This window comes from Perna viridis, chromosome 3 (genome assembly GCF_037379345.1).
Source record: "Perna viridis isolate PV_CMFRI_1.1 ecotype Kerala chromosome 3, ASM3737934v1, whole genome shotgun sequence".
Classification (NCBI taxonomy): domain Eukaryota; kingdom Metazoa; phylum Mollusca; class Bivalvia; order Mytilida; family Mytilidae; genus Perna; species Perna viridis.
The window spans coordinates 572,281-595,688 of record NC_142447.1 but is presented as its reverse complement, the minus strand read 5'-3'; the positions used below and the strand labels follow the sequence as shown (position 1 = coordinate 595,688).

Genomic DNA, 23,408 nt, shown 5'->3' with positions numbered 1-23,408 from the left:
GCTCACCCAGAGGAGTCAGAAAGATATACTGACTGATATAACGATATAATGAAATATACAGTTATCACTAGGACACTGTATAATACATTTTATATAAACAATGGACATTGTAAGGTAGTATAAATGTGATGACTGTTCATTCAATAAATAATATTTCCTAGTGTGTTGATATGATTGCATTGTCATAACTATGCCGTAAATCATGGTAAAACGACCATTTGGGGACAAGGGGAAACTAATTTCCATACTATCATTCTGAAGTTATTGGTTAGAGGCAATCATAGACCTAAAAATGGTAAGATAGAGAAACTAAATGTAAACATCATATTGAATTAATACCGATGAACAATATTATTTTTCCTGTGATCTCCTGTTAAGAAAATGTTGTTTGATGTTTTGTTTGCATGCACACTATCTAAAAAGGAAGAGCTGATGATATCAGTCTAAGACCGATGTAAAAGAAAATTTAAATCAATGAAGCTGTAGCCTTCAAGTCTAAAAAAATCTGCTTTTAAAAATACAGTTGATAACTGAAATTGAAATACAGAATAGATAATAAAACAAACATTAAAAACCAACTAGCTGATACCATTCTTATTCTTTTTTAAAATTTCATTCACTTAGATAAATGATTTATACCTATACATTTACGCTCAATTTCAACACCTTAATTTGGCCATTTGAAAAAATAACCTCAACAAACTTTATATGCCTTCACTCACATTGTCTTTGCAGTTTGAACGAACGAATCAGTTATATAAATGTTTAGCTTATAACATGAACATTAAAACATCTTTCAAATCTTTTTAGTCATGTTTAGTTGATTTTAATTTTTGTTAAACATCCTGAAAATCTTAAACTAAACATTAAGGTTTAACAATTCTTTAACTTAACATCCACTATTTTAATTTATTTATCCGAGGGGAAGATAAAACCAATTTACATCATTACAAATCAAGATATTTCAGATGTAATGTTTTGCAGCTTTGTATCATTATATTGATTTTTTGTCAGATATATCAACTAGTGATTAAACAAATTTCACGGTTCATGTTGTAACTTAGTTTATAAAATTTAATTTTTTTCAGATTTAATTAAAAATAACTTATTTGCAATAAGCGTTTTGCACACTTAAATTTTAATTTGGAGCTTTGTAGACCAGGTTCCACTGAATCCCTGGTGAACATCGCGTATTCTTCTACCATTGTTACCATCGATTGCTTCCTAATGAAATTACTGTAATGGTTGTTTGTGTTTGTCATCTTTGGACCGTTTATATGATACTAAATCAGAATCTAATAGGTTAACTTAATTCATTTACAGAGTGCGCTGTAGAGTCAGTTATCTAGGGATGTAGGAGCAAAAAAAGATCAAACAGGTCAGTTATTTCTGTTTTGCAATTCGTTCGTGCATTTGGGTACTTTTTATGTACAATTTTAGCATTTCATGATGTTAAATATTCTGAAATAAATATATATGAAATTTTAAGAGAAAAATGTTTTTCGAATATCATATAGGTATCTTCTAAACATAACAAGATATCTAAGATATGTTTTGCTTTCATTTCCAGTATTTAGGTGATTTATTATTTAACATATAACATTTAATGAATAATTGTGTGCGCTTGTGTGTGTTCTGTTTAAAGTCATTAAGGTATTTGCTCCATTAAAACCAAAATATCACTTGGCTTTGTTTTTATCTGTTATCAATCTTAAATGACTGTGATATTCATATATTATTACACATTTTCCATATCGCCCTAGTTATTAGCCCGAGACTCTAATATCATGCCAAGACGTAGTCGGTTGCTAGTATCGGATGATACGGAAAATGCCATGTAATAATCATTACATTAAAATAAATAAAATGCTTTTGACCAACTATTTGTGTAAATATAAACCAAAATTTGTAAAAATCAACAAATAAAAAATGAGCAGCAACTTTGCTCAAGTAGATATGAAAAAAATATTCATCTTATAAAAATATGTAACTTATGGTTACTTATTGTAATCATGATTATTTAATGTTCATATTTCCAATAGAAGCACCTGAAAGAATAAAAAAAAAATAGATCCAAGGAATTGCAAAGTATTTATATTTTTATATATTACTGATCACTGCAGATTAAACAGATTGAGTGCAAGTTCTTTTCATTTCGTAAAACTAAACATACTTATCGAAAACAATTGCTCACAAAAGTTTCGATCATTTTCTAAAAATCATTTTCAGTTTAACATAAATGCTTTGAACCTACTTTGTCAAAGCTGGATTATATAATTATTGATTGAGTCTTATTTTTCCACTGTGATTAAATATGAAGCAAATAAGACTATTTAGGATATCTTCTGTTACTATAAATTATGGTTGTAAACAATTAGAGACAGAGATAACGAAATGTTGCCTTTAACCACTTTCTGTTAATTCGATGTTTTTGCGATTTTGGTTTTTTTTTTAGAAATAGAATTTATTTAATTGAGAGCGGAAGGAAACAGGTGTCAAATATATGAGAGAACATCAGCATATGCAGAAAACATTTTCTTCGTTTGTTTTATGGACTGAGATACTATTCTAAATCGTTATAACTGTAATATGTGGCGTAAGTTATGTCCGTGCTTGAATGGAATGTAGCCTTTACTTCTTAATTAACGCTCAGAATCTTGAGATTTTCTGTAAACCGCCCCTGATTCAAGACATATATGTAACCTACAAATGATGAGATTTTGCTATACATGCTATACTATACTGTGCAATATTTTATGAGAAAGCAAACTTGGAAGCAAGAAAAACGACATTTAAATGCAAATGACCTTTAAAACGACGGTTTACATACATATTAACACAAACGGAGAAAGGTAAATTTACCTTCTAGGACAAGATTTGTATATTTGTTAAAAATATCAGCATCAATTATCGACCTATTTGTTGGTTTTTGCTCGGTCGTTGTGTGCAATATTTATGAATAGCGATTTTTGTACTTATTCTGTAGAGTACTTAAGATTTCAGATTTTATACTTCATAGTTCTGATTATAAGTTTCATCATATGAACAACAGAGTACATCCATGAGTATTTCATTTCTTGGACATTTCTCTTCAAGAGAAGCATCAATGAAGGAAAGGGCTGATATTTAACGATTGAATATTGTAAGGAAAGAAATACGAAATAATAGCGGAGTGCAGACTGATCGAGGCTAGTGACGTCACAGTATCAAAGAAAATAGTACAAGTTAACCAAAGTAAAATAAACAATCAGAAAGCTTGATGAAATCGAATTTAAATACTCTCCATGAATTTCTTCCCCTTTGTACATTTTTATCGCTTATGCAATGAGTATTATTTGAATATAATTTTTCTACTATAGTTTTATATCAATTTAGAGGTCGGAGGTTTATTCAATGATTAAAAAAGAAACTAGCAAATGGAACGGTTATATCATCTATTATATACAGTGTAAATAAACATGCATTCAACGCACAAACAAGAGATGATATTTATAGGAAAGAATTCTGTTATCATGATTGTTTAAACAAACCCAGATAATGTGCTGATATTAATTCAATAACATGCTTAAATAATTCTTAATGTTAAAAAAAGTAAAAAGGCAAAGATAAACTCAACCGCAACATTTATTATAATTCAGCTCGCTCTGGTATTGCTTCCGTAGTTGTTAATCTTTCTTTTAAAGATTATCTTCTGAAACACTCAGTGGCTCACTGGATCGTAACTTTATTCGCCCAACAGCGTTCTTTGGGTATATATTTCCAATATAGTGTCGATTATCCTGATCAGGCAACAAACATGGCTGCAATGTCTATACATAGAATACAAAAGTAATTGACTATTGTCAAGACGTCTCTAAATAACTATGATAGAATAAGAAATATAAATGTGACTTTCTAACTTCAGTTGAATAGTTCTACACGACGATTTCGAATCATCTTCCAAATATACCAGAATTGTACTTCTCTTCTCGCTGAACTTTTCCTACACTCTTGTGAGGCTGACTATAATTGATCTGTTCCAAGGGAAGGGAAGGAATTTAACATCTTTTAGCCAGAACGTTTGATCTCAGTTTCCGCCATATAGATGATTTATTATCGTTAAACTATCCCAGTTTTGGGGATTTTATACATCGCATCTACCACAAAGAACTTGAGATAAACGATACTACAGGTACTGTAAAGTCAGCCTCATTTCTTGACCTACACTCGACGTGATGCCAAAGTTGGCTGTAACTCCATATACTTTTTTGTACCACGTTAGACTTCTTACAGTAAGGCTTCTTGAACAGGGGTATGTTGCTACAAGATTGAAGTCATCACTACAGAAGTTTTATGGTCGTCATCATAAACACCTTTATAGCCGATTTGTTCAACGTATCATAGTTTTTGTTCCTCTTTCGTCTATCCCGGACTTGTCTTTTTATGAGCAACTCGGCGGGTGTTTCTAGAAAAGCAGAGGATGCTTACCATACCGGTGCACCTTGTCCATGCTCCAAAATTTAAGTGTAGTCCAGTTTGCTCATTTAGTTTAGTTACTTATTATTTTGGTTATTTATGGATTTTGTTGTGTAATTCTGTTTTCCATGTCTGGTCTTTGTCTCTGAATGACTTTCATTTGAACTTCGCTACAGCTTGCCAAAACTACGAAGTTATTGTATCGCGCTAGACTTTTGATAAGCAGGCTTCTGGAACAGGGTTATTTTGCTACAAGATTGAAGTTATCACCACAGAAGTTTTATGGTCGTCATCATGAACTCGTGGATTGTTACAGTGTATCCATCTGCGCCATAAAAAACTGATTTGTTCAACGTGTCATAGTTTTCTTTTCCAGTTTTTAGTGGAGTCGGAGTTGCTCATTGCTGTTGTCGCTTTGTATTTTTAGTTCTTTGTTGTGTATGTCTGTTTTCCATGTCTGGTCTTTGTCCCTGAAAGGCGTTCTTTTGATTACCGATAGAACCTTCATTAATGTGATTACTCTTTCATAGTTCTGCATTATACAATCATTATAAGACAAACTCATTCCTAAAACACGAATCGTAGAATTCATTGCCTGATTTAAATGTGATAAAGTTATTGTAAGCTCAATCTTGTTAAACAAAGAAAATTGAATATTTAAACAGAATATGAAATATACAATCTGAAATATAAATATTATATTAAATATATATATACTAATCCAGAATACAATTTTCTTTTATTTGCACCTGTTCTAAGACTCACTCCCCATCGCCTATGATAGTTACCTTTTTCCGAGAAATTCGGAACGTACTTCATTTTTCTCTGTTTTTTTCGGTATCATTATTATTTGGAAAATTGATTTTTTTGTTCTCTAAATTTGATTATTGCTTCAGTTCCAGCCTTAAGTATTGCTAATTATGCAAATCAAATTGATTTTCAACGAACAACCACTCTTATCTGAACTCGTTTGGACTTTTGCTCAACATTAAATTGCTTTTATTGATATAACATTTCGAAATGGCGATATCACTGAATTTCTAATTTGTAATGTGATTCTTTTTATGACGACTTGTTTTTATTTGTTATCATGACAGATTATGATAGTATAATTAATGTGGATAGACTAACAGGAAATAAGTAAGTATCAAGAAAATGCATCCCCATTCAATATACATTAAAAATAAACGCATGTGATATCATTTCAGGATGTAATGCTTAGAATTATATTTATAGAGCAAACAACAGCATTGGCATTTCACATTTTACTTTTGTCAATGTTGAAAATAAATTTTGTTGTTTCCTATACTTGGTTGTGTAAGGCTATTTGATTTGTGGAAATTGTATTGCCTGGAACAGTTTTTGTTTTAGTATCGTTTACATTCTGGTTTCCTTGGTTTCCCCTTCTACAATTTTTGATGTGAACTCTGCTGAACATTTGTTTTCTTTTCATTTTATTTGTTAACTTAATGTGTTTATCATATTAAAACAGACAGAAATGTTACACATTTACTAACAAGTAATAACACACTCATATCTAAGCAGTATTATTTAAATTAGAGTTTCTGCTAACTTATTACCATGTGAATATACCACTTTCAACTTTAATTAACGATCGCAGTTATAAAATCAGAAACAATTCCAAACTATATAGATGAATTGTCATATTTTGCAATATCATTATCAAATTTGAAAAGATAAATATTTCTAATTTGGAGGCGTGAATTAAAAAATGTATTCACACGTGTCAGGCAGCACCGCGATCTAGTGAGTGCACGCACGTGTTAAATCGATTTATTTTTGATTATCATATTTGATATTTGCGATTTTTCATTAAGTGTTTTATTAATTATATATAAATGAAAAATTAAAAATAAACTTGGTTTCAAATATTGAAAAAAAAAAAAATTTTAGTATTTAGGAATAAAACGGCATATCGTGGCACGCAAACATTATTCTAAGTAAAGGTAGACTATAACAAGTCATATCACATCGACAGGAAGTGAGTACTTATCTAGGTGTTTTACCACAAGTAAGTCATTATCAAATAATTCAAAGCCACCAGCATCTAGGTTACATTATTCATACTATTGTATCTGTATTAACAGTTGGTGTTTCGTAATGACTCTTGTCTCATTTATGTGCTAATGTGGACGGTCTGTAACTCCAGGATGTGACATCAGTATTCAGACAAGAAATCTATTGGTGCCAATTATTATGTTTATCATGAAAGAGTATGGTAAATCGAACTTGTATGTAAACGTTGCTCAAGCTATTAGATTTATTTTCAATCAACATTTTTTTTAAAACTATTTTTGATGTATTAAGTGGTCGAATACCTCACCAAAAGGCGTGTTTCGACAGTATGGTGTTTCACAGGCCAAAAATAATGATGTTTATTAGACATTTAATTTTCTTTATCTGGCTCAAAAGTTCATTGTCCATCAAGTGACTCAACGAACTGATGGAATCACAAGAATGTGGAGAAGTCTTGTGTTATTTGTACTTGACAAAAATGCTTTATAACTTCTTGATCCTGATACTATAGAAGATGTAATTCTTTACCTGAGAATTTCTATGTTTAGTGACATTATTATACGATCTCAAGGCAACATTTTTTTGTCTTATTTATAAAATCTGTCACTCCTTGTTCTTGTAAATTTCATTGGGACGCAATATGACCCAATAAAAATACACCTATAAGATCATTTTGACAGTGTAAGTAAAACGTTCCCTACACTTGTTCGTAGGAAAGTCAGCGTAATTGTTCTAACACGCAATTTTATCGTTTTCCTTTGTCTAGTTCAGATAATCAAATACCATAAGCTAGACTAACTGTTACTGATATTGTTACAGAACTATTCAATTTTAATTGTCATTGTGATGAAAATGATGTTTCATGACACTGGATATTTTAAGATCATTTGCGTGTATGGGGATACATCACACCGAAATTATATTAAAAGGAGCGTGTGTCTCGACATCATGCTCATATTTGTTTCACTATGATAAATCAGGGATGATTTGCATCTATCATATTGTAATTAAATGCGAGGCATGTTTCATTAAAACCAATTCTTTCCTCAATTCTAGTTCCACCTATATCTTATTTGGGTCGATGACAAACAGAGATATGTTAAGGTGGGCACATTTAGGAATCAAATGTAAAAACATTAATGATAAATAAGAGGATTAAGATGATTCAGTCTAACCCTGCAACATAAAACTGAATCTTGAATGGAAGTTCGATCAAGTAAATTTATACAAGTGCCAGTTCCGGTACAAAATTATATACTTTCTTTATTTTATACTGCAATTTAAGACTAAGTGTTCTCTAAGTCAAGAATTTATTAAACAAATGATGAACATTTTTCAATTTGAAGATGTTTTATCTTTCAACGTTAGGTGAAAAAGATTAAAAGGTAGTAATCTATGCTTTCATGACCAAAGTTTAGTGCTTTCTCATACTAGTACATACTCTCAGACTACGCAGACTTTTTGTATCGCGCTAGACTTCTACAAGGTAGGCTTATGGAACAGGGTTATGTTGCTACAAGATTTAAGTCATCACTACAGAACTTTTATGGTCGTCATCATGAACTCGTGGATCGTTACGGTGAGCAGACAATCAGAGGACGCTTACCCTATCGGTGCACCTAGTATATGCTCTCAGTTTTTAGTGGAGTTCGAATTGCTCATTTGCTTTTGTTACTTTGTATGTACGATTTTAGTTACTTCATGTTCTTTGTTGTGCATGTCTGTTTTCCATGTCTGGTCTCTGTCCCTGGATTGCATTCTTTTGAGTTCTGCTAGAACCTTCGTTCCATTGATTACTCTCTCATATATTTATCTACAATGTTTGCAAAGATAATTCAAACTTTCACGCTTTCAAACTTAACATATTCAGAGCAAAATAACAATGAAACCAATACACGAGCAGAAACCAAAAGTTTACTATCCAAAGATAAAGTCAAGACGGAGAAACAGACGCACACGACGAAGAAGATGAAATAACCAAACATAACACGTACAAAGAAAAAAAAACAAACAAATTAGCAACTCGGAGTCAACCAAAAAACTGAGATCATGGTCCAGGTGTATAGGTATCATCATCTTCATTCCCTTTGGACATTAAGTCTTACATGTTCTGACACTTTGGTGCTATAGCAGGTTTTCGTTGTAAACTTACAGAAGTACGTTTTAGGTGTATGGCTAATCTGTAAAGCGATAGTATAAATTATACAATCACTACAGTTCTTATCTCTGATCAATTCCATTCTGATGAATTAAGCTGCTATTGCAATATTTGTGATGCCAGTGGTAATATCGGATCTCAATATGAAGGGATAAATTAAGCACTTAAGTAAAAAAGGTAAGTCTAACTGTGTTGGTAAGTTTTTATTGAAACGACCTACAGTTAAAATAGAATGTAAACGAATTTTGAAAAAGTAGTAATAGCGAGCGATTTAAAAGTATAATGTCTTCTACCATAGCAGCTTTGCTTTATTGAATAGGGCACTTATCTTTTGAACGTTACGAACAACTTTTTGTAAAATTTGCCATTTTCAATGCAACAAATCTGTATGCAATAAATTGTTCGAACATGATATGACCTTTTTCTTAATTAAATCTTGGCAATTTTATATTTCTCGTGTTTTCCCTTCAATTTCTAAATAGTGAATGTGCTTCTGTCTTGTTTATTTTGCCTTTGACATCGCCAAAAATTCTACTTTACTAGTTTTTATGCAAATTAGAATTGCCAAGAATATACCAACATAAGATTAGTTATGTTTGTTAATGGAACATATTATTTAAGGTACATTTAAAGAATATATCAGTTATAACAAGCTCGTAAACACACTCTTAAAGAAAATAGTAATGATATTGATGTCAATTAATTAAAAATGGCATACTTTGGTATTAACATTGACTTGCTCATAGATTCTTTACGTAGAAACTAACACACTATATTTAAAAAGGGTTTTCGGCATGACAAGGTTTGTATTCTGTTTCGTATTACCTACATGTACCATGGTTCTTAACCCTGGATGGGAAAAATTGGGATTGATATAACACACGATGAGAACGTATCTTTTTATAAGGTTTAAACTGGTCTGGAACTAGTATCTCAGTTAACTGTTAGTAGTCCTTTAATCATTTGTGTAACATATATTGTCTTTTATTTGTGTTTTAACAAGGGACTCAGACTTTTTAAAACTGATTTTAGGTGTGTTTAATTGTATAATATCATTTCCACAGTGGTGGCCAGATTTAAAAGGGGAGGATTTTAATCATGACAAAGTACTCTAAACTCGCCGTATTTTTTGTGCTTGTTCCAAGCCAGGAATATCTGGCCTCAGTATGTCTTGTTACGTTTTCGTTTTCTGTTTACCTTTAGGAAGACCTATGGATGACCTGGAGCTGACGTTTTTCATCCCGGTGGGGTGTTGTATGTTTGACATATTCACCATTTCCATAATCTCGTTATAAGTAAAAGCTATTTGTTTTGCTAAAGTAGTGTAAAACTCAAATATCATATCTAAACAATTACCATTGAACATAGAAATAATACTAACTCATTATACCATTTTGCCACTGATTTAGAATACACATTACAGTTGTTATGGTTTAAAATCAGAATTGGAAAAAAGTCTGCAAGGTGAATGTGGCAATGGAACATATAGGAAAGAAAAATCTTTAGAAATTTATATTTGAAAGAATATGTTTTTTATCATTAGTTAACAAACTTCTGTATCTATCATAAAAAGGTCATACAATCTGTCATAATGAAAGTTTCCTGTTTATCTGAAATCTGTATTTTATCCTTTGGTTTTGTTGACAGATATTTTGCTATCCCTAGTATAAAATATCCGTCAACATTGCGAGTGATTATGACATCATAACATCTTCTTAAGAGTTTTGAATGAAAATGACGTCACATACCAACAGTTTGTAGTCCCACTGCTTGAATTTTAGCTAAAGTACATTAAATGACCAAAATGCGATTAGTGGATTACCAATTAGTGGATTACCAATTAGTGGATTACCAATAAACAGAATGATAGTTATTTTTGATTTTGATATTGTCAGTATAAAAGTAGAAAGTAACGCTTATTCTATAGATATCATGATAACTAGAAACATCCCTCCATGTCAAAAAGATACCGTTCATATTAAATATCAAATGATCAATGATTCCAAAATGAAAGAGACACATACCCTTATCTGTATTCCAAGGATCTTCTTATTTGGATATATGAAGTAAATTACAGATAAATTTTACACTCAAAGGAGTTGTCGGAAAGAAAATTACATCATGTTTCTTCCAGCAATGTCTTCAGATGAATGATAATCTCTACGATCTTTCATACAACTAGATTGATAAGATGTAATTTTTTAGACGACATGATGACTTGACCACCTTTTTTGTAACGATTTAGTGACGATAGTGACGAACCTTAAATGCGTCGACGTAAGAACTAAAGTAATACGACCTGTCATAAAGACTTGTATGACCCGGAATGATTTCAGATTTTTTTTTCATTATATTTGTAATAATTTGCAGTATAACAAATTTCAAAATACCTAAAACTCTGATGCTTCAATCTTTGTATAAAATCTCTCGGTGATGGAAATGGATTCCTGTTCCGATGGTTTAGATTCTGAGTAGTTTTTGTATACAATTAATTGTAGTATATAGATGTTGTTATATATTTGAATCGTATACTGATGATGTGAGGTTACTCCTTAAATATGTGTACAGGATATTGAAATTTGCAATATATATGATTGGTAAGAGTAATCGAGGGAACCAAGGTAATAGCGGTAATCAAAGAATGTAATCCAGGGACAAAGACCAGACATGGAAAACAGACATACACAACAAAGAACATAAAGTAACTAAAATCTTATATACAAGTAACAAAAGCAAATGAGCAACTCGGACCGCACTAACAACTGGGATCATGGACCAGGTGCACTAGTAGGGTAAGTGTCCTCTGCTTTTCTAGAAACACCCGCCGAGTTGCTCATAAAAAGTCAAGTCCGGGGTAGTCGAAAGAGGAAATGAAAACACGTTGAACAAATCAGTTTTCATGGCGCAGATGGATACACCCACCGTAACGAGTTATTTCGTATAATTTGATAGCCTAAACCAGATGTAAACAATACTTAACTATTTTTTCTGGATCTTCAACGTGTTTCCTTTGTAATTCGGTAGCTATTGATACATTCAAAAGAAAGGGAACACATCTAAAATTCTTGTAACTGTTATTTATCAAAGCTTGTTATGCTGACGACAATAGGAAAAACGTAAACTGTTTTAAAGGACACAATTTAAATATAAATGAAAAAAAAAATCCACTACGGAGACAAGCAAATTCCTTTTTTAGCCATTTAAGATATCCTTATCTCATACGGGTGAGATATAATTCGCGACGTTTGTGGTGTCATAACTAAAAAGGTTGTATGACGTCCTGTAAATTCAAGCAATTCAGGCAAGCAGTGCACTTTTATTTGGCGTACTAATCACAAAATTAAATTTAAAGGTAAGAAAAAGAATCAAATGCCGCTAGAAAATGCAAGTTCATGTACTGATTAGCGTTATTGTGAGTCAAACCATCTGTAAACAAATTATATTGTACAATGAATTCAACACGCAATCTACTCTCTCATAACAATTTATGAATAACAATGGCACACGTAATATTTCATTTTGAAGTCAATAATTTCTCCCTTCGCAATCATAATGAGTTATACAAAGCACAACACACTGTCATAACAGTTATGATTGTATCAATTAGGAAAGTATTTGTCGATAAAATTGATAATTATAAATCAGAGAGAGAGAGAGAGAGCATATATCTATTATAAATCAGAGAGAGAGAGAGAGAGCATATATCTATTATCAAAGCAGAATCGGAATTTGAAGTTTTAAAATGTTTAATATTCTGTACATGACTTGTTCTCAAATGTTAATTTGGATTCAGTTTTTACCCAGGTCAAGATAATTCAATGTGTAAAATTGAAACTTGTATGAAGTACATAGTTTCACCGTTAAGACGAAACCATATAGAATAAGTTATTATCTTTGTTGTTTTGTTTTTAAGTGCCTCTTATATCAATCTTTAATAAAGATTAATATGATTGTTATAGCAACAAATTCATTATTACTTGAATGTTATAACATACTTCAAATCATTAAGTTATTATAGTGCATCTCTTGCCTTCAAATGATTTACCTCATAGTGTGTTCATAGTTTGTGAGATGATTGATATAACGCCATTGGATTTAATACAGTGCAATAATTTCCAACAGATAATTCAATAAAATTGCAACTGTGGAATTTTCTAATGTTTGTTTCTTTTCAATTATCAAGAAAAGTGTTTTGGATTAAACAGATATTTGATTGAAGGTAAACAAGACAAATGTGTGTAAAGTTTTACTTAATTTGTGATAATAAGAGGATATTTATTGGGCTTGTTACACCAATAATGTGTTTTCAATTACGTTTTGACATTGCTTTTGTCTTCAAGGTAAATATAAACATTGGATTTTTTGGTATTTTTTCCCGATCACACAATCCTTTTTCGACTACCCAGGACTTGACTTTTTATGAGCAACTCAGGTGTATTTATAGAAAAGGACGCTTACCCTATTAGTGCAATGGTCCATGTTCCCAGTTTTTAGTGGAGTCTGAGTTGCTCATTTACTTTTGTTGTTTTGTGCATATCATTTTATTATTTTCTGTATTTTGTTGTGTATGTCTGTTTTCCATGTCCGGTCTCTGTCCATAGGTTGCATTCTTTTGAGTTCTGCTAGAATCTTGTTTCCTTAGATTACTCTTTTTTGAAAAAGATTTTATTCCAATATTGAAAACAAATTTCAATTCATTTGTTACATTTTATTCATCCAGTAAGCTACTTTATTCCTTGGTGGTGGTCTGCGAATACTTCCGTCTTCTATCGTGTGTTTATCTAAAAACGTTTTTGCAAAACTAGGAACAAAATAAAGTACATAACACGTCATCGTAGACGCTAAGATCTCATATAATCAAATTGCTGTGAATATTTGCATCTTTTTTTACAAATTTTTCCTGAAAGGATAATTTAGATTTTGATGTGATTAAACGTCTTGGGAAATAGTTTACTCTGGATACTCCCTGAATAATTAAACAAAGTAAAGGGAGATTTTACCAAATAGTATTATCTATTAACTTGGTTGATACATACATCTGTTACATGTGATTGATATTTAGTTATGATTCAGCCGTGAATAAGAAAGTGAGAGAACACTTATGTGATGTTCAATTTATGGTAGCCTTGATGTATTTCATAGACATTGCTATATATCTGTTTTACCCTATCAATAATGTATTGCATGAGACGGATACACTGTAAAAAGGGCCGGGAAGTTTCCCGGACTTTTTTGCGCAGAATTTGACTGAAGTTTTGCTGTAAATATCAACCTTAACTAACATTCAAAGGATCAGCTATTACAGGTGCACAATAAGTGCACATCAAAATGTATACCTCTGTTAAAAACTACTCAACCAAATTCTACAAATATGATGTCTGTCAATAAAATCAGCACAGTAATATTTTCAGTATTTGTCACAAAGTATATTTTTGGTCATTTATAAATTATTTGTATGGTTACATCAAGGAAAACATTATGGTATGCTGAAGTGTTATTTTTATCGGTCCATCGGTCAAATGACCAGCTGTAGTGGCCCATTGATTTCTTGTGAGGCATGTAAAACAACTCGGAGCAATAAAAAATGCCAATTTTCAATGATATTGTTCCATAGTATTAGAGTTGTTAACTTTCAATTTTAATTGTCATTTTAGAATTGCTTATGGTACGATTATTAACATGGAGGTTGCTTTGTCAGTTCTCGTCAAGGCCAATTGTTAATGAGTTATATTTTGGATTTATGTTTCAGATATCTGTAACAGTAATTAGATTTTTAAATGACATCCTTCCCAACCGGATGACAATGAAAATTATGACGACTGCAGACATCTATAATAAACGATTTAGATTGGTAGATATTTGATTAATTTGAAGTAATACATTCCCCTGTCCTCATTTCTCCCCTGATTCCTTCAATGTAGACTAATATAGTAAAATTCCCGATGTTCAGACTGAAGGATTTTTATAATAAGGAGATATACTTTTTATTTAAAATAAAATGAACTGAAACTGTTTATTGTTGATTAAATCAGCATTCCAATGCATAAATGTTCAGAGATGTTCATGCAAGTCAATATTTAAAGATGGTTTTAAATGCAAATGATTAAAGAGTTCGAAAATTATACATGTCTGTTGAAATGTAAATCAGAAAAGAGATAATTTTAGGAGAGATTATGAATGAGACAGCTGATTAAGTTTACATTAAAAAAAGTGTTTTTACCAAAAAATCAACTGTGATGACACGGCATGAGTTAAATGTATCTTGAAATTTGTTAAATGTGTATATTTGTATATCTCTTAGTGCTTTGAAGGTGTCAGTTTCATGTATTATTTACATATCATTGCTGACGCTTTGGTATTTTTGTTTGCCATTACATATGTACATCGGTTGAGAGGAACTTTTAACATTGTAAACTGTAATCATGGTTATGTTACACGACAAACAATACAAATATTTGCATTAATATTTCTTTAATCCTTGTTCGTTGTATAAAGTATTGTTTAGTTAGTGGTGCCAGGTTTGTGCATACAAGTCTGAGATTCGACATCAAATTAATCAATCATCGAATCATGAAATGAATCTAAAGCTCACAAAATAACAGAAACTGTTTACAATAAAACCGTAACTTTTCACATCATATTCTCCTATGTCATCGTTATTATCAAACAAGTTTTTTTTTATTGATATATACTGATATGACTAGACAATTGATACTCTAAAATATATAGAAAAAGCCTTTGCGTATATTAGTACTCTTTGCTACTCATAAAAGTAAACAAACGTTTTGCATTCTTCAGTTATAATTTAAAAGTTTTTATTGAAATGATAACGAGTTGTGATAATTTGTATGAAATACATCGCAGTGTTGTGAAAACCAAACAAGAAGTGAAAAGACTCAGTGGTAAAAGCAATATTGATTATCATCTATCCATAATTAATTGAGGCTATGTTGAGTAAGTGATTCCGGAAGGAAGTTTTTCTGGTACTCAGCTGGGGCTGGAGTCGACATATTGTTCAACGCCATTTCACATCTAAAGAATCCAGACCCATGATTGTATAGAACTTTGCTGTATTTACTTGATAATGACGTACGGTATTATAGAATTGAAGAAAGCTTCAGTTTTTAGGGAGCGTTATATGATATCGTTCATATCAATTACGCCAATAATTAAAAAAGTGATTAACATTTCGGGGATAATTAATATAAAAAAATAATATGTACCATTTACCGTACAGACAACCGCTAGACTCTATAGAAATGGCTATGTTTGACTGCATAAATTAAGGATGTTAAGGTGTACTTCATGCTTATACCCTCAGCATTTTAACGGCAGAGATTGTACGCTTTAATCTTAGTCCGTGCTGTTTACTTTGCAGCAAATTGGACAGCCGTTGAATTGTAACTAGAGTTATATTATTTCCATTTTATTTTCAGGTTAATCCTTGCTTTTTGAATAATTCCAGGATCAGTGGTGAAAATAGATATGAATAATTGTTACCTTTACTCGTTATATGTGAAAGGATAATGTGAAACCAATATGTAAGCAGAAATGAATCAGGAGGCTAGATTTAGGAATTCGGTGGAGAATTTTGCGATAACCATATTCATGTCGTTCTTGTTAGCAGGTAAGTTTGTTTTATACTTATGACACAAATCGTAAAGAATTATTTTCGTCTTTTTCAGAAATTATTTCTTTAAATAGAATTCATATCTTTAATCAAGGGATAAACTTGGCAATGCATGCATGGAAGCTCGGGATATACCAGATTATTATGTTTTCTACATTCACACTGTAACACATCTCATATTTTAGAAAGACATTTAAGTGACTTGTGAAGATTTGAACTTTGCTAAGGCAATATTGCAAGCCAGACAGTCACTCCGTGGCAAATTGTTTCGTCATAATTAAATCAAAGTGCAGAAGTACTGAATAAAAATAACTTCAATTTATGAAATAATCACTCTTTAAGCTTATCGAATCCTTAAAAAAATAGTAATGGTTAAATGATAGTCATAACAACATTATGTGTTCGTACTGCGCCTTTTTATGTATAGTGTTTATTTTGTATTTGTGTTCTCTCTTCATCTATTTTCTATTCAATTTTGAACCAATGGTTACAGTTTGTCAAACAAAATGCAAAAAATGTATTTTCTATGCGACTGTAGGAGCGCCTCAGGAGTTAGTTATTAGAAAGGCGGGAAAAAAAAGCAAAACAAACAATTTAAGGTTCCTTAAATAATTGAAATGTAAGCATAGCGAATCGTTTAAAAAATGTTAAAATGGAATAAGAAGGCCAGTCGATCATGATATTTTATCGATATTGTGTAACATCACTTTAACTTCCCTAAATAGAAATATATACTTCTTCAGTAATGAATGGTTGACATTATTTTTCATTGTAAAATAAAAGCTTTGGCAAAGAATATACTCAAGGACAAATGGCTTGTCTCGTGCAATATGTAGAAATGTTGGAATATGTAAAAAAAACTCTCACAACAAAATAATTACTAACTGTTGGTTAAAAAGTCATTTGTATTTTAATCATCGGCTTAGAATGTGTGAAAATTGATAAAATGAACCAAACTCTCACCCGGTTATCATTGAGTTTCTATATCGAAGGTAACAAGAAAGTCTTGACTTTGACAGGTAAAAAGTTACTTCTCATCCGACTATCATTGAATTTCTATATCGATGGAAATGAGAATGTCTTGACTTTGGTAGATATTTCTATAAAAGTAAATTCGAACCTTGTATTCACATCCACAGATCGAGTATATTTAATTAATTATTCCTCCTATATACATATGTTGTCGAACAGAAAGCTGATGATTACGGCTTCAACGATATTATAATTTTTTGGTGTTCTGGTTGAATATTTTGCATGTATCATATAGTCAACAAGATCATTCAATCCTTTCTATGAAAGTTCATATTTTAGAAAAATATTACCATCCTACGAACACTCCCGTTCTCAGTAAAAACTATCGTAGGTAAAGAGAGGAGTACTGGAGACTGAGTACTGCAATACCTTAGGGATGCAATGACAACACCAAAAATATAGGAAACCTTTCAAGCCAATATAACAATTTATTCGACACAAATCCAAGACAGGGAAGGAGTCATGGCCATCGCCACTATACGTCACCTAAGTTACATGATGTCTCCATAGATGGTCTCCTTCCTTACATACAAAAACCTCTTAGACTCCATCACATTAGAACCAAACTTTATTCTATACCTCTCACTCTACTACACTCCCTTTACAAAACAAGTCTTGACACTCCTATTTCTGACCCAACTTCATCATTATACCTACTAGTTGCCATCATTTTGGATATTGGTTCCCACTGACTCTTTAAACCAGTTTGTGTGAAAGGTCAAGATGAAGAAAAACGATCATTTCTTCCACTACCGTTTGTCAACAAAGGTATAGATGTAATTAATTTGACTAACATCCTACATCACAAAAACGTTACCAACAAAATTCTCCCATAAATTCAAAACAAATCCATACCAATTAATTGTCTACTATACATGACAAATATGTTGTCGTACCAGCAGACAAAGCCCAAAACAACATTGTTTTTGTCTGCAAAAAGTTTTATATCTAATCTTTATTATTAGAGGTTGACGTAGAAAATAATAGCAGTGATAAGACCTACACTGCTACCACACACTCCAAAGAAGAGATTGTGGAAAACCATAAATCTGTGCTATCCTCTTTTGGTCTCTCTACCAAGGACGATGATTGGGATTTACCGTCTATGTACTGGATTCACAAGAACTCCACAAGAATCCATACAAACAACGTTTCATAGCTGGATCTGCAAAATGGACCGCCAAACCTCTTTCAAAACTTTTAACTTCTATACTCACAATTGTCAAAGAGGGTTTGCAGTCCTACCACAACAATTGTTACTCCCGTAATAGTATTAATTCAATGTGGATCCGAAAAAGTTCGAGAGATCTTTTGGAGGCAATCAGTTCAAAACTATTACCTGAATATAATTGCATTAAAATCTATGATTTTTCAACACTGTATACTTCTATTCCCCATACTCAGTTAAAATCCCGACTAAATTCTCATAATTTCTAACAAATAATTTCAAATCATCTCCCAAATATACAGAGAAAGATGTTTTCAAAATGCTGGAATTTTTAATCGACAACATATTTGTCCACAGTGGTGGACGTGTTTTTCAACAAACGGTCGGCATTCCAATGGGAACAAATTGTGCTCCTTTATTTGCTGACCTATTCCTTCACTCTTATGAGGCTGACTTTATAGCTGATCTGATCCTAAAGGAAATATATCGTTTAGCTAGATCCTTTAATCTCAGTTTCCGCTATATAGATGACGTATTATCTTTAAACAATCCTGATACATCGCATCTACCTCAAAGAACTTGAGATAAAGGATACTACAGACACTGTGAAGTCGGCCTCATATGTTGACCTACACTTAGAAATCCATGGTAAAAGTAAACTATTGACCAAACTTTACAACAAACGTGATGAATTTTCATTCAAAATTGTCAACTTTCCTTTCATCTTTGGCACCATCCCTCCAGCACCAGCGTATGTAGTATTCATATCACCGCTCATACGTTATGCCAGAGCTCTGCTAAAACTACGCAGACTTTTTGTATCGCGCTAGAACTCTCACAAATAGGCTTCTGGAACAGGATTATGTTGCTACAAGATTGAAGTCATCACAACAGAAATTTTATGGTCGTCGTCATGAACTCGTGGATCGTTATGGTGTATCCATCTGCACCATGACAACTGATTTATTCAACGGGTCATAGTTTTCCTTTCCTCGTTTGTCTACCCTGGACTTGACTTTTTATGAGCAACTCGGCGGGTGTTTCTAGAAAAGCAGAGGACGCTTACCCTACCGGGGCACCTGGTCCATGCTCCCAGTTTTAAGTGGATTCTGAGCTGCTCTTTGCTTTTGTTACTTTGTATATATGATTTTAGTTACGTTGTGTTCTTTATTGTGTATGTCTTTTTTCCATGTCTGGTCTTTGTCTCTGAATTACATTCTTTTGATTACCGCTATAACCTTGGTTACCTTGATTACTCTTTCAAATACTGTGAATGTACTTTAATTCATGGATACTAATTCGTGGATTATGGAAGATACACAAATTCGTAGATTCTTGAATTCATGCACTCCAATAGGAATTCACGTATTTAATGATTCGTGTCTGTCTTTGGTGTTTTTAAAACTTTAATACAGGTCTTTCACTTGAAAAAAAAATGAACGGACGGCTTTTCATAGAATATTAATCTTACTACAACGGAAACATTTCTTATATAGTTCTTACACTGTTTTCCTTGTTTTTTCTTATATGTGCAATTAACCCTGTGGAGTGACAGGTAATTAGACTACCTCATTTTTTAACATATGACCTTGCACTAGATCTAGACTTCAATTCAATAAAATCTACGTCAAAGTAAGTTTATAATGTTTTTGCTCTTTTTACTTCTACCATTCATGATGTGATTCTTAAATGAAAATTGATTCTCATCTTTGAGACATCAGTTGGTTGTTATAGCTATTACAATAATTGTAGACCACCAAAACAGAAAACTATTGTCGAAATAGAATGGATCTAGATTTTGATGAAAAGATCTATCATACACAGGCTATTATATGTCGATCATTTCTGAAGGATATCATATTGTATAAAAATACAAAACACACGATAATATGAATTAAAGAAAAAAATGCAGTAAAAACCATAGGAAATATTCATGTGAAATATGAATTGAAAACAATACCCGGTACTCATTAGACAATATCCTCTTCATCACAAAAGACATAATTGTATTTAGTGTTTTTCCTATCTTATGTAAATTATTTCAGACAAGCATATAAAACCATAAAATAAAGTAATAGTGGTAATAGAACGAACTGTTTTAAATTGTTTCGAACTCTGTAATGCGTCCAAAGGTAGGAAAAAGAACATTGTCCAATAAAACAAAAGAAATATTTCTCATTAATTACGTCTAAACTATGAGGCAATTAGTTAAGTTGTTATTTTGTTATATAGCTCACTGTATTTTCAAATAAGTCTAGTGATTCTTCCGGAAAATTTTCCTTTGTCTACAAATCACAAAAATGGATTAGGCCTTAAGTAGAACTCCATCTAAAAATCACGCAAATTTTGTCATATGTGATACACCAAAAAAAAAGCTACACATTTTTACTTTTGTTATTAAGTTGCTTTACAGGCCAATATATTGAAATGTATAATTTTTCATTCCAACTTGTCAGCTCTTTGGAGAAAATTCAAATTGAAAATCCAATGGTTTCTACTGTCTTTTGTGTCATTTACATAGTTATCTCCCTTTATTTCTGAATTCTACAGTACATTCAATATAATTTTTATCTCTTATGAACAGGGGTTGCATGAAAAACAACATGATAATTTCTGATAAGTATAACGTTTTGAACAAAATATAAAAAAAAATAAAAACAGGTAGGGTTTCCAACCATGTATCAAATTTTGCATGATTCTTAGCTGGAGTACTTCTTAATTACAAAAGTACCAAACATATAATATTGCAAATTTCGACTTGTTGTACTCGCGTTTCAAGGGGTGACCTCTCAAAAGCATAATTTAAAGAAAGAATAAAGGAAGATCTTAATTTTGAAAGAAATTGTATACAAGAAGTTCTCAAAATGCAAAATTCAGCGCCAGGAAGTTCACTTTTACCCTGTGCAATACAAGGAATGAAGCCTTTGAATTTTTTGAATTTTAAAATTTGCATACTGAAAATTTTGATACATAGTATATATGAAATGATTCGTGCCCTGGCTGGTCAACTAGCAGTAGCAAATTGGCAAAACAAATACTGAAGTATCACCATAAAAGAGCTATTCAATTATAAATGGCATAAAAAATTAAATAATAATAAAATGAATAAAATAAAACCCGAATAAGGAATTCGGAAAAGATTCACATTAACATTGAAGACAACATAATATAATGCAATTACTAAAGAACTCACTCAAATTGAGTACAATCCAATAGGTATCAAGTTTAGGGGATTCTTAGTAAAATCTTCTGAAGATATGTTGTCCCATATCTAAGATAGAAACAAGATCATGATTATAGAAATATTTATTCTTACATGTATAATGCCATGAAGGCTATTGACGATATTACTGAACTGATAAAATCTACACAGTCATGTAACTATAATTTTATACGTATCCCAAAATATAAAGTGAAAGATTAAAAAAGCCACGATTCATAAGGATAAAGTAAAATTAAGAATTGATACAAATGTTTTAATTACTAGATAATCAAAATAAAATACAGATGCCGATGGAAGAGTAATCAAGGGAACCAAAGTTCTAGCGGACATCAAATGATTGTAATCCAGGGACAAAGTTCAGATAAGGAAAACAGACAAACACAACAAATAACACAAAATAACAAAAATAGTACGTACAAAGAAACAAACGTAAATGAGCAAGTAGGGCTCCACTACAAACTTGGAGCATGGACCAGGTGTAACGGTAAGTGAAGCGTTCTCTGCTTTTCTAGAAACACCGTAGAGCTGCTTATAAAAAGTCAAGTCCGGAGTAGACAAAAGAGGGTATATCGAAGAGGGGAAATGTATGGGCAATACATTTTAAACCGACAATGACAATCGAAAAAAAATTCAAGAATGGTAAACTGTTCTTGTTTCTTGGAAGACACCCAGCGGGATGCCGGATTTAAGCCATGTTCGGTAAAGATGCAGGAAAATGATTTCTGAAAACCCAAAAATAAGATGTAACAGAGCCATTTGTGTTTTTTTTTCGACAAAATTTCACGTTGAAAGGATATAGGTCGAGCGCACAGACATGAAGGATAGACAGAGACTAATTCCGATAAAAAAAGCCATAAAGATGTATAACATTACTATAATGTTTTGATAATTTGATTTGGTACTAGACATACAATCATCTTTCACATAGGGTGCAATGTAGGTATAATAAAATTACAGAAACAACATAAAATAAATGTAGGAACGAAATCAACCCTGTCATTGTTTTAGAATAATTGTTACTTCCAATATAATTGTAAAATTAGACTATGTTGTGGTTCAATCATAAGGTTTAGGACCGGTGGCCTACATTTTGACAATACGTATTGATAATAGTGCATAATAATGACGAAAAGACAAAGGTTTATGTTGTATGCTATTGGTAACACTTTGGAAAATGCTCTCAGCAAATACCAATCATACCACAAATACTTATTATACCACAAATACCAATCATACCACAAAAACCATAATGGATTAAGATTACTTGGAAAACATTTCTGTATAATATTTAAAGAAAGATTTATTAAAAAAAAAACAAACACTATCGGAATGCTTTACCCCTAAAAATTTTCTTTTTATTATTCCTATCGTGTTTTAAACTCCTATCTACCCCTTTTATTTCCAGTAGGTTATGATTTATAGCATATTGAATTGCCATAACCGATGCATTTTTTACACGTCAACCTCTTTGTATTGTACATTGAGATACAGTTTGATGCAATAAAAATACGCATGAGATTGACGACCTAAATTAAAACTTAATAAAAGCACTTCTTCAGTTAACCAATATCTGCATTTAAATTTAAAATTATTTTTTTAGTTCCATCTTTCTGATGGACCAAATATTCTCTTTTATTTGTATGAATAGTACCTATCTATAGCTACCTTTGCATATTACTTCGCGTTTAAATGTTGGACAAAGGAT

The 23,408-nt window shown here is 31.7% G+C and overlaps 1 protein-coding gene across 4 annotated transcripts in view; it reads left to right on the top strand.

Moving 5' to 3' along the window:
* Positions 1 to 1,225: 1,225 nt before the first annotated feature.
* The window catches only part of LOC148620557 (zwei Ig domain protein zig-8-like), a 35,154-nt gene continuing 12,971 nt past the window's right edge, over positions 1,226 to 23,408 (top strand). Inside the window, exons 1-2 of one of the 4 annotated variants that reach the window (XM_088574204.1) lie at positions 1,226 to 1,378; positions 16,087 to 16,277. In XM_088574204.1, the coding sequence (XP_088430330.1) occupies positions 16,202 to 16,277 (76 nt within the window). In that variant the 5' untranslated portion in view covers positions 1,226 to 1,378; positions 16,087 to 16,201. Of the gene's footprint in view, positions 1,379 to 8,711; positions 8,828 to 14,397; positions 14,502 to 15,640; positions 15,740 to 16,086; positions 16,278 to 23,408 lie in introns of those variants that run through there. The other 3 variants (XM_088574203.1, XM_088574207.1, XM_088574205.1) reach the window with 3 other exon arrangements.